The 12,095-nt window shown below is 31.1% G+C and overlaps 3 protein-coding genes across 5 annotated transcripts; 1 reads left to right on the top strand and 2 right to left on the bottom strand.

Moving 5' to 3' along the window:
- Window positions 1–860: 860 nt before the first annotated feature.
- LOC105150778 (sentrin-specific protease 1) lies at window positions 861–4,417 on the bottom strand. Of its 2 annotated transcripts, none has more exons than XM_011064090.2 (2): window positions 4,115–4,417; window positions 861–3,521 (listed from the first exon to the last, which is right to left on the bottom strand). In XM_011064090.2, the coding sequence occupies exon 2, from the start codon at window positions 3,451–3,453 to the stop codon at window positions 1,756–1,758; it is 1,698 nt and encodes a 565-aa protein (XP_011062392.2). In that variant the 5' UTR covers window positions 3,454–3,521; window positions 4,115–4,417; the 3' UTR covers window positions 861–1,755. The 2 variants fall into 2 exon arrangements, with proteins under 2 accessions (XP_011062392.2, XP_011062385.2); XM_011064083.2 differs by having other exon boundaries at window positions 4,157–4,416.
- Window positions 4,418–4,886: 469 nt separating this feature from the next.
- Tasp1 (Taspase 1) lies at window positions 4,887–8,561 on the top strand. The gene is made up of 9 exons (XM_087404910.1): window positions 4,887–5,642; window positions 5,716–5,783; window positions 5,873–6,144; window positions 6,216–6,295; window positions 6,407–6,474; window positions 6,547–6,663; window positions 6,765–6,948; window positions 7,027–7,178; window positions 7,572–8,561. The coding sequence occupies exons 1-9, from the start codon at window positions 5,603–5,605 to the stop codon at window positions 7,662–7,664; spliced, it is 1,074 nt and encodes a 357-aa protein (XP_087261036.1). The 5' UTR covers window positions 4,887–5,602; the 3' UTR covers window positions 7,665–8,561.
- sotv (exostosin glycosyltransferase sotv) lies at window positions 8,024–12,095 on the bottom strand. 2 transcript variants are annotated; one of them, XM_011064146.2, is made up of 9 exons: window positions 10,931–12,071; window positions 10,681–10,864; window positions 10,464–10,603; window positions 10,154–10,379; window positions 9,896–10,076; window positions 9,660–9,826; window positions 9,381–9,524; window positions 8,958–9,086; window positions 8,024–8,900 (listed from the first exon to the last, which is right to left on the bottom strand). In XM_011064146.2, the coding sequence occupies exons 1-9, from the start codon at window positions 11,662–11,664 to the stop codon at window positions 8,679–8,681; spliced, it is 2,127 nt and encodes a 708-aa protein (XP_011062448.1). In that variant the 5' UTR covers window positions 11,665–12,071; the 3' UTR covers window positions 8,024–8,678. The 2 variants fall into 2 exon arrangements, with proteins under 2 accessions (XP_011062448.1, XP_087261024.1); XM_087404898.1 differs by lacking the exon at window positions 8,024–8,900 and having other exon boundaries at window positions 8,951–9,288; window positions 10,931–12,095.

Here is a 12,095-nt window from a genome sequence, read left to right as displayed (position 1 = left end):
TGGTGTTTTCAATACGATCCAGAAACCAAGCGTCAAAGCGCGGAATGGAAGGCGCGAAACGACCCAAAACCCAAAAAATCGCGTTTAGAGAAGTCAAAAGTGAAGACAATGCTCATTTGTTTTTATGATTCCAAGGGTATTGTGCACAAAGAATTCGTTCCAGCAGGCCAAACAGTTAATGCTGTATTCTATGTAAGCGTTTTGAAGCGTTTGGTGCACCGCATTCGTCGTATTCGGCCAGAATATCGCGAAGGAGGAAGTTGGCGCTTGTTACACGATAATGCGCCATCTCACCGTTCGACACTTGTCACTGATTTTTTGACTAAAAATCACATTTTAACAATCAACCATTCCCCGTATTCGCCTGATATGGCACCTTGTGACTTCTACCTATTCGGCAAAATGCATTTGTCCATGAAAGGAAAGCGGTATGTGGACGTAGAAGACATCCAAAGGACTTGTACCACTATTCTGAAGGACGTGCCTTTGAACGACATAAAACACTCATTTGAAATGCTTTTAGATCGTGCCAAACGTTGTATTGAGTCCGACGGGGACTACTTTGAATAAACAATTTGAATTTGAAAAAAAAAGTAAACCGTTGTTGTTTTATTTCAAAAGTTCGGAAAATTTTGGGACGCACCTTGTATATGTGTATCTATATATGATATCAATGAAATGAAAGAAACAGGCAATTGCATCTTAAAGGCAGAAAAAGAAGATAGAAAAATATTTATTTATAAAATATTTCACGATTAAAAAATTAGATTAAATATCTTATATTTGACACTATACTATAATAATTAGTTGTATGAATAATAATTTGAGGGATAAAAATAATGTAATATCTTTGTCAAATATTCATTGAAGTTATTTATTTGAAAGTTGTATTCAAGCTGATTAAATCGATACGCTTTTGTTGTATTAATATGCATCATGAACAAAATATCAGCAGTAATTACTTCAATTTTAGTTTTATACATAAATTAATTCCAAATAAAAAATATACAAGACAGTCAAACTGAAAATAATGTGGCTGTACAGTTGTGGACAAAAGAATTGTCTTTCTTTTTTTAATTTCGTTTTTTACAGAACTCGTAAGAACATCTTTATAACTTTTATGCAATCTAAAACTCGTCGAAGAACAAAAATATTGCAATCCTTTTATCCACAATTTGTTAAAAACGATGAAATTATATATTACCGTCTTACTTGTACAGCGGAAAAACATTTTCATATCTATGTATAGCACATGTATATCTATATTAATTTGTTTACACTTTATCCAAAGCAATTTTAATTATTATACAAGATAAACGCACATGTCTCTTTCTTCTCTCACATTGAGTCTTAAAACAGAAATATACTTTTAAGAAATTAAATTGAGAGATTTTTCATTATTTTTAATGATAAAGCACACAATTGATCGCAGAAAAGACATTAAAAAAGTTTCTTCTATTCTTTTTTTTTTTCCAAGAATAATAGGTGATATTTGTGTTATTTTCCAAACAAATTTTCTCCAATGAAGAATCTCCGACAGTGGTTTGGACTTAGTACCACGTCTCTCTTTAGAACAGTGGTAGACAGAGTCATGCTGCTGATTGCCAACGTCCTGCGAGGACAGAGCACGTGAAGAATTCTTCAATGCATTAAACTGCTTGAGTTTTATTACAATATAGCTTTACCATTAGTTTGAAGCTTCTCATTAACATTGGCCATTTTTTAATTTATCGAAGCAGTAATTGATGCTTCTTCTTACAAAAGTTTACCCTTCAATATCTCATAAACCATTTTGTTCCTAAAGTACGGCATATCATCCTGTGTAAACGTTATCTTCTTATTTGCGCAGGCATATTCGGCAAACATACAAGAGAATACGCCACAATCGCTGCCGTTCATCTGTTGTGGAATGTTCTTGGCTGATTGTAATTTCCAGTCGCTCATATCATAAGATTGTTTCTTTTTGTCTAAACTCTCATCCTGTAAATATTGTTTTAGTGTCGCTAAACATTTTGGGTTACTACCGCCCATACTGTCATAATAAACAATCGATTTATTCCTGAAATCTATTATTGACATACACCAGTGAATGTCCAGATGTATCGGCACGACTACAAGATCCTGCGCGAATATGTCTACTTTTCTAGTCCATCGCTTCAGAGATGAGTGACCACCCGATAGAAGTTTTGGATAAAAAAATGTATTCATTGCGTGCACCTTTAGATACTTGTCGGAAGACGTGCCTCTAGCAATTAATAGATTCATGTAAAAGTTTATTACTTCATCGTTTAGCCAATTTAAGTTGGCTAGCGTGCAAAGATCTTTTCGGGTGAGCCTTAGACCAAAACCTTCTGCAAGAACCTCGCCTGGAGGACATGGTATAATGGCGCTTCTCACTTCTTTCAACATCTCATTGGTCAACGTTGGCAACGCTGGCTCTTCCTGTTCCTCTCTATCATCTAGGACAGCCAGGTATAATTTCATAGAACGTGCCAATTGTTCTTCCAGAGCTGCTTCTCGTGCATACCTATTGTGCTTCGACAAGACGCATGTCATCTTCTTCAATTCTTCAGCCTCTCTGTGCCGTTGTTCAATCCGTTCGTTGTATCTCTTAGTAACTTGCGGGATGAAGTCTTGTCTCATGATAGGTTTCGCAGCTAGCTCGTCACGCAATGAATTAGTTGCAACAACTTCGACAGGTAACTTTGGCGTAGTTTTCACTAATCCACTGGTACTAGGTCTATCAATCGTAATTACTTTGTTGGATTGCTGATATGCCGTGATACCTTTCTTGCTGTAATTTAAAGTAGGAACTTTTTCTTTATCTGTCCTAGAATAGTTTGACATGCAAACTCTATTATGATATGACGTTGGTATCTTAGACAAGTTAGATGATTGAATCTTGCTGGATGTTATGATTTCTGATTGCTTTTCTAAGTCAATAACTTCTACGGATTTGCACGCAGGTTTATCTGTAAATATCTGTATCCTATTTGGAAACAGATTTTGGAGCATTTCTTCATATTGATATTTCTCTTTTAATTGATTAGTTTTGGATAATGTGGGAGACTTGTGATAGATATCTGGCATCCTATGTTTGTGATGGAAAAAGTGTTCCGTGGTCGGTTTATTGTGATGCAGCATAAAGCAAGTAGACTTACAAGTGGGAGTTTTGTAATATTCGAAAGATTGTGGTTGCTTCTTATGAGTACCGTTCTGTGCGCACAGTTTTATCGATGAACATTTCTGCTCACCCATGTATATAATATCGTCATCATCACTGTCATCAATGGTAAAATACTGTTCCATTGTACGAGCTATATTACAATTGGATTTAAATCTCTTGGATGCTATATATTCTTCTTCAAAGTTACAGTCTTCAGCTTTCCGTTTCTTAGAACCTTCATCTACCCATCCGAAGATCTTCTTCAGAAAATCAAATATTATGGACATGGTTAATACATGTATATATCCTGGTCTTATTATTGTCCATTCAACATATAGTATTAATGTAGGTCAATCTAAAAAATTAAAAAATAAATTCTTATATGTATTCATTGATTATTATGTACTCATTGATATAAAGTAAATATCACAAAAGTAGAAACTATATAATAAACTTATAATATAACTAATATAATTATGTACCATACAAAATCATTACCAATTGAAATAATTTGCTTGCACTATTCTGTACTGATACACAATAAAAATAACTTATAATTAAAGTAAAATATGACTGAAAAACACACAATTTTGCATTGGAGAAAAAAAGAGAAAGAATAGAAAATACTATAGAAAAAAATACTATAGAAATATACTACAGAAAAAAATTCAGCTACACAATCTTAAACATAAGCTTAATAATAAAAACATAGCAAAAACATATATTTTGATCGAAAAAGGCATCCGACGTGAATGTCATTGCATTTTAACGAAATATACATTGCGACATTTCATCGATCAAGAAGTTTTTGCTATACACTCTTGAATTTAAATGTTTTTTCATGTTTAAAAGTCTAGAAAGTACCAGTGCGGAATAGCACAGCAGTCGAATTCATTATAAATTTTCAATTATGCAAATGTATACGCATCGGCGTGACGTAAAATTAACCTCATTGCGCGGCATGCGACACCCGTTCCGGTTGATGCTTACTCTCGAGAATTGCGTTGAATTCGCCGTATGTGCCACAGCAGGCGCTTAACCCTAAACCCGGCCGAAATTTTTTTATCCTGCCTCTCAAACGTAAGATTTGTCATCCATGAACCGTTTAATTTGGCAATATCACATAACCCAGCGATGGCGTATTTTCTTATTCCCTACACATCGCGCTCGGCACTATACTTGACTATATTTTGCAAGGTTGCAATACTTGAGGTTGGAGCAGGCTGACCACTCCCGCGCATTCTTTTTTTTTCCCCCGAGACTACTCGAGCGTCCTCTTTCACTTTCTAACCACGTGACAGATCTAATTTGATGAATTTCGGAACAAAACGAGGGAAAAGCTGAATTTCGAATAAAAAAAAATTATTCCGTTACTTTGCGAAAGTAGCAAATGATTAATGAATTATTCTTGATTTTTTTGTAAGGTCCTGCGCACAATAGAAGGAATAAAGAATTTGGAATAAAGAATTAGAAACAAAAAATAAACGATTTTAATCTATTAGAAATTGAATACATCGACATACAATTTTTGATGAGTTAAAATCATTATTTTTTGTTCCTTAAAGTGCTTTTTCATGCTGATGCTCGATCGCTCATTTTCAGCGTCAAAACAGATCACATGATAAAAATTAACGAATATTAAGCGTCGATTAATCATGTGACCTATTTTGACGCTAAAAATCGAGCATCGAGCGTCAGCATGAAAAGGTACCTTAAGGTTTGTTCGCGTCACATACTCCACATGCTTCAACGTGTTTCTACTAATCCTAATTCTACCATAGCTCCTACTCACTCTAATAAACGAGCGCGTTTGAATGAGTAGAAATTACGGTTGGAGGAAATAGGAGCATGTTGGAGCATGTTGCGACGCGAACAAACCTTTTAATATATACTTGATTCGATTTCGCACTTTTGTGTATTCGCCGTGATTCGCAGTCCAAGTTCATACAGGTCATATTCCATCCAACTCCATCGCAGTCCTCAGAGAGTATCAGAAAGTATTGCAGAGTCTTGCGTGGTCTCTGATCTCACATGGTTTTACACAATAAAGTTTTACTTTGTTGTTTTCATTTCGACTCGTACACATTTATGATAAACAATTCTTATATTGAAAATAAGATGCGATAATATATTGTAACTATAAAACTTCAGAATTTTGTAAGAATAATGTAATTATAATTGATTATACTTATAAAAGATTTTTTTAAGATACCGATGTCTTTTTATTATATCGCTATAAGTTTTATTTAAATAAAGTAGTACTTGAATCACGTTACGATTTGCTGTATTTGAAGTATATTTCTAAATTTTTCTATTGTTTATAATGATAAATGGTTCATTAGGTTGATTTTTTTATTTTATTCGTCTCAATATTCTTGTAGCGTAAAGAGTTTTGTACTTCAAGAGAAATACACTAGAAAAACAAGATTCGATCTCATGAGTAATAATAAGGAAGGATTTATTGCTGTACATGTTGGTACGTAATTATTTAGACCATTTATAATTAATATTTGTACATAAATTATTATAACTTATCATTTTTTTGATAGGTGCTGGGCAGCACTCGGCGTCACTCAAAGAAAAGTATCAAAAACTATGTCGTGATGCATGCAAAGTGGTAAGATTTTCAAGCAATTTAATGAGCTATAATACAGGTTTAATTTTCTCGAAATTCTATATTTTTCTTACGACTGTTTGTTCTGTCAGGGAACTCAAAGTTTGAAGTCTAATGGCAATGTATTAGATGCAGTGGTCGAAGCAGTAATGATATTGGAAGATTCTCCTCTGACAAATGCTGGATTCGGATCAAATCTTACGTTGAATGGTACAGTGGAGTGCGACGCAAGTGTAATGGATGGTAGCAGTTTGCAATATGGTGCAGTTGGCGCAGTTAGCGGAATAAAAAATCCTGTGTTGTTGGCAAAGCGCTTGTGTGAGCAGCAGTCCATTAAGTTTGCATATGGCAGAATTCCTCCTAGGTGTTATTTTAGTTTTAATATGTTTACAATTATATTAAGATTATTGTTATATTAATTTTTTTTTCTATTAGTTTTTTAGTTGGAAATGGTGCACATATTTGGGCACACGAGATGGGCATACAAATTTTACCTCCAGAACAATTAATATCAGGTATATAAAATTAGCATAAGTTTTTAACAAATCACAGAAATTGATTTATAATTATATAAATTGTAACATTTATTTTTTATGTATATTATTTATTTATCTAATATATTTCAGTGAAAGCTCAAAAGATATATAAGCATTATAAAAGAAAATTAGAAAGCTGCAGTACAGAGGTTCAAAAGGTATGAAGAAGTTCTCATTTATATTTTAATGTTATTTTAAGTAAAATTTATTATTCAATTATTATGCTGTAGTGTGCTAAGAAAAGGATGGACACAGTAGGAGCAATATGTGTCGATAACAGTGGAAATATAGCTGCAGCTTGCTCGAGTGGTGGTATAATTTTAAAATATCCAGGAAGAGTTGGACAAGTATAATTTCTTTATCATATCAATATTTATATAATTAATTTTTTAATATAAATTTTATTATACATTATCGTAGGTTTTTTACCTTTTTATTCTAATTGTAGGCTGGAGTATGGGGCTGTGGTACCTGGGCTTGCAAAGATACTTCGTATTCAGTAGGCACTAGTACTTCAGGTTGTGGAGAGCATCTTGTGCGCACCTCATTAGCGCGTACAATCGCAGAAGCTATTTCAGATACATCTTGTCCAACTACAAGTTTGCATCGTGCGATGAGCACAGATTTCATCGGTGTGCCGCAGATTTAGCATAATGCATTGCGTGGTGATTAATAAAAGCAATGACAATCTGTTTATACTTTCTCTTTAGATTCGAAATTTCTCTGTGGACTTGAACAAAAACTTGGTGGTGTCATCGCAATACGATATTCTCCACAAGAAGGCTTAGGCGATTTTCTCTGGAGCCATTCCACAAATTCTATGATAATAGGTTATATGAATACATGTGAACGTGCATCAATGGTACGTATTATTTTTTTTTTGCTTAATATCATAAAATATATATATTACAAATATATGATATCTTTATTTGTAAGGATCAATTATAAAATTTTTTAATAATTATACTAGCCTGCGATAAATTCATTGTATTGGACATTAAAATTTTATATATATATAGGATATTGATATCGTACTAAATCCAAACTCGAAGCTAGAAAATTCCTAACATGTACCGATTTTTTAGTCTTATACCATATGTATTTATGTGATATCATTATAAAATAAAATCACAAAGGAAATGAATAATATTAATATTTTCATATATGTGACAGTATTTATTACATAGTTTATTAGAATATCTATATATTAAGATACGAGTTTGATTTGTTAAAAAAATTAATTTTTTGTTTACAGAGTTACATGTCGGCCTTACCATCACATGAAGTAGGTAAGAAAGCTATTGTTGAAGGAGTGTGCTTTAAATTAGCGGGATTCGATAAAGTCTGAGAATAATTGTATCAATGAAAGGATTTTTCACAAAAATCAAACAAAAAGTTGAATTTTCAGAAAACAAAAACTTATCTTGAAACTATTATATAAATATGTAATAATTAATAATGTTATATTTTTCTTCAAACATAATTAAAATATTAAATAAAACTTAAAACTATTAAGATATGAAAACAAATTTTTGGATTTTGATTAATATCTTGAAAATTTATTTAAAAGAAATAGAAATTTTCTGAATTTGTTCGATTCTTGCGAAAATTTTATTTACTTTCTATTTATATTACTTTATATTTATCCTATATTTTACATGTATCTTTTTTATAACATTAATGATAATAAAGGTGAAGAAGAATACATTATTTAAAGTATAAAGTAATAATTTATTCTTTTATTTACAAAATTTTACAAATTACTCTTAACAAAAATATTTTTTGCAACTATTAAATTCTTATATTTACTGGTTTGTTTTTTTTCTTTTTTTTTATAAGATAATTTATTACTTAATGGAATAAAATGGTTCACAATGCGACTAATAGAGACTGATTTGATGCCAGAGATAAAAAAATGAAGTTATTTGGTTTTTGTGGAAAATCCTTCAATTATATATGTAATTTTAAATGTAATAAGCTTTTATAAGAAATTATTTATAATCTAAGATACTCTATATACAAAAAATTTTTATATAAAATCATTAATTTCATGAAATATATAAATGCTGCCATATTGAATCATTTTCCATAATCACAACTTTGTACAGTAAACAAATTTTCCTAACTTTTATATTACTATATATTTTATTGTATATTTTATAGTCAACTTATATAAATACAATGATTACTATTAACAACGAACCCAAATACATTTTAATTAATAAATATGTACATTCTTGATAAACTAGTTTTTTTCTTACTTTTTAATAGAAGAAAATTTCCGATCTCTGGAATCGTATTATTTTAATTTATATTAAATTAACTTCCATGATTACTTTGAAATATTATACACAATTTTTTTTTATAAACTGCCTATATCATTAAATCGTTTTAATTTCTCTGGAAACACATCTTTAAAGAGTACCGGATCTGCACGAAATTCAATTGATTCTAGCGGCATAGTTCCATAAATAGAAGAAAATTTGTTTATACACTGTGTTCGTTCCACCATATGCGTCAAATCTGCGGATAGCATTTCAGTATTGGTACACTCGGGACATCGGAATTTTTTCTTTGGTGTCACCTATAAGATTTTATACAATTTTTAGATAATACCAATACATTTTGTCAAAAGTCTTACCTTTAACGGAGCTTTTCCAGTAATATTCGCTACCAAAAAATTCATTGCGATGTCCTCGCAATTCATGTGTTCATCGACCCATTCCTTTATGTCTCCAGGCATAGCTGTAGTATACATATAATTCCAATACTGAAAAATATATTAAGAAAGATTTGTTGTTAAAGTGACCTTTAAAGTTTTGTACGAACTGTATAATTCCAATATTCGTACAAAAAATGGTATAATTTACTTTGTTGAATTAACTTATACATTCTTGGTGAGGATAACAGGAGAGGATGTTAGTATTTTGAAAAAAATAAAATCCAAGGATTTTTATAATAATGTGCATGGTCTGAAATATTAAATAAAAATGTTATTAGGTGTAAAACAATAAAGCGTCTAATTTTTTGAGTAAAGAACAACATAAACGTTCGTAGCGCTTACTTTATGATGAAAAGCTGCCCCTGTTAATACCATGGAAATACTGTTCGTCCATTCACTTTCATACTTCCAACAATTAGTACCATTATCCCACATGTGTAAGCGAGATGGAAATCCAACGATTCTATCTGGAAATTCTCTCCATACCTGAAAGTTTATATATGTTTTATTAATATATATTTTCGTTCAATTAGTATTAGAAATATAATATAAATATACATATATATATATATATATATATATGTATTTATTTTTGTGATTACATAATTATTTCAAGTATACCTCATAAGCAAATTCTACTTCATCAGCAGTCAACATAATAATATCATCATCTATTGATAATACTGCTTCAGTTTCAATCTCATCATACGGATAAAATCGATTAGACAATTTATTTTCTTTCGTTTGTATTACTTTTAATGGCTTACTAACTTTTGGCCACCTAGTAGCTGTAACATTAAATTAACATATAATTTATTTGAAGCTTAGCAAATCAAGATGTTAAAATGTGTTCTTACAGTGTGGTGGATCTTTATGTTGATTATTCCAAATTACTAGAACTTTGGATAAGCTCGGTACCTTCACAAGTTTATTAATTAATAAGAACAATAATTCCAATCTATCATACGTTAATATTACGGCAGTGAAGCCACGCGTTTTAGGAGCAGTTACTGGCAAAAAAAGTGGTGAAGGCTTTCCCTAAAAAAGAAATAATTTGCTTGAGAAATAATTTGCTTCGCGAAAGATTAAGTTTTCTTGTTTTAGTAATTATCCACCTTATAGGATGGTACATTCCAATATGTGTAATCTCGTGTTAAATGTGGAAATACACGATCTGCAAGTATTTCTAATGTAGTTTCGGTAATCTTCTCTATTGAATTAAAATAACGATTGTAAAGCCATGCATTTTGTTCTTGCATGTCCATAATACGTTGAGGAGATATCTTTTTTAGCAGTTGTATTGTTAATAAAATGTCAACTTCGCGTATAAAAACAGCAGCCCTGATAATAAGAGAAAATTATAAATGAAATAAATTATATATTGAAAAGTAGTGTAACAAATATTAATTTACGAGTGCATCTTACTTGGTCCAGTCGATTACATCATGAAATGGCATCATTAGAGAATCAGCTATAATTACAGGTATACAACCTGCAGCCATTGCATCCAAAAGCGCACTTTGAGCAAGCCTAGCACCACGGATTATCAAACAAAATGTCGATGTCTAAAAAAAAATAGAAAATATTTTTAATCATATATTAATAAAAATATTTTGCATATATACAAATATGATTGTATTACTTGCAGACTATCGGGATACTTGTATATATCTTCTCCTACACAACGTATTGTATTATTCATTGGATTAAAATGCAAACATGGACCTAGCACCAAAATGTCTTTTGGATATGTCGTTTTTATTTCCATTAAATCTTGTTCAAAAGCATTATTAATGTTGATTTGTGAAGACATTACTAACCATATTCTAAAATGCAAAATAATTACATACGTGTGTATAAAAACTGTGAAAAATAACAATGACAGACATTACCTCATGTTACTATGATTCGTTTTCAGATTATTTACAAGTGGACTGTACACTGGTAAACTAATGTCAAAACTAGGTCTGTATGTCAATGATGACATTCCAGCACCTGCAATCATTGCTCTTCCTATTGGTACATCAATGATAGTGTTATAATCTGGTACAGTGCCAGGTACCATGTTAAAGATTAAATGATTCTCTCCTTTGTTCCAGAAAGGTAATGTTCTTAATGCCTGAGAGACTTCTTGCAATCTCAATCTATTCTGATTGAGAGTATCGATGGAAGGAATAAAAATACAAGCTTCGTATGGATTAGGAGTGTAAAATTTACTGCTGATAATAGCATTCACAACTTGATAGAATTCTTTCGTCATCTGTCCAGTTATTGATCTACCCATAGAGTCTAAATATATCTTGAGTGGATAGACATATACCAGAAGTTTATTCCCCTGGCTGCCACATCGGTAAACATTGAAACAAGTGAAATATGTACAGGAAGAATTGGTTGCATCTGCAGTACTTGAGTCAACAGGTAATGTTTGAATGGGCAATGTATTTATATCATTTAGAGTTATAGGAATATGTTCGGAATGTTTTTGTGTATTACCAAATTTAAAAATATAATACACTGAGATTAATACAATGAATAATGTAAATGACAATAAACATATCACAAAGATATTGTGATAATGGTATGAAACTCTGTTGGCTTTATGTGATATACGTGCTGGTAATACCATTTCTTTCTCTTTCTTCCCACAAGATATTGAAAAATATATTGTTCTATAAAAATCTCATACATTCAAGTACATAAATCTTCCATGTAATAATTTCAAATATCAGCACAGGATATATCTGACATATCAAAAAAATTTTCATGTACAGATATTTATCTCAACTTGCATATAATTAGAAATTCTCATTAAAATCCTTATTAAAATAACACTCCTCTTTCTTTTTTATAAAAAAAATTGCCATTAGATTGTTGATGCAAAATTAATATTTATAATGTAAACACGATATATACATAAACTTCTGTCATTCTTCAGATTTGTCAGCTTCTGCTAAGTACTCAGCTGTTCAGAGTCAGATCTAAATTATAGTGAGGTTATGTTCGTAAAGTTTGTTCATTTTATTTGCGTTTGCACTTTACTTCAGATAATATAGCATA

Source organism: Acromyrmex echinatior, chromosome 3, assembly GCF_024713525.1.
Source record: "Acromyrmex echinatior isolate Ae372 chromosome 3, ASM2471352v2, whole genome shotgun sequence".
NCBI lineage: Eukaryota > Metazoa > Arthropoda > Insecta > Hymenoptera > Formicidae > Acromyrmex > Acromyrmex echinatior.
The sequence above is the reverse complement of the archived record's forward strand: the minus strand, read 5'-3'. Positions and strand labels throughout refer to the sequence as shown.

Coding starts and splice junctions, on each gene's coding strand:
- Tasp1 (XM_087404910.1), top strand. CDS start 5,603: ATGAGTAATAATAAGGAAGGATTTATTGCTGTACATGTTG. Junction 5,784..5,872: donor GTCGTGATGCATGCAAAGTG/GTAAGATTTTCA, acceptor TTGTTCTGTCAG/GGAACTCAAAGTTTGAAGTC. Junction 6,296..6,406: donor TCCAGAACAATTAATATCAG/GTATATAAAATT, acceptor AATATATTTCAG/TGAAAGCTCAAAAGATATAT.
- LOC105150778 (XM_011064090.2), bottom strand. CDS start 3,453: ATGTCCATAATATTTGATTTTCTGAAGAAGATCTTCGGATGGGTAGAT.
- sotv (XM_011064146.2), bottom strand. CDS start 11,664: ATGGTATTACCAGCACGTATATCACATAAAGCCAACAGAGTTTCATAC. Junction 10,077..10,153: donor GGAATGTACCATCCTATAAG/GTGGATAATTAC, acceptor TTTCTTTTTTAG/GGAAAGCCTTCACCACTTTT. Junction 9,827..9,895: donor ACATAAAGATCCACCACACT/GTAAGAACACAT, acceptor TTAATGTTACAG/CTACTAGGTGGCCAAAAGTT.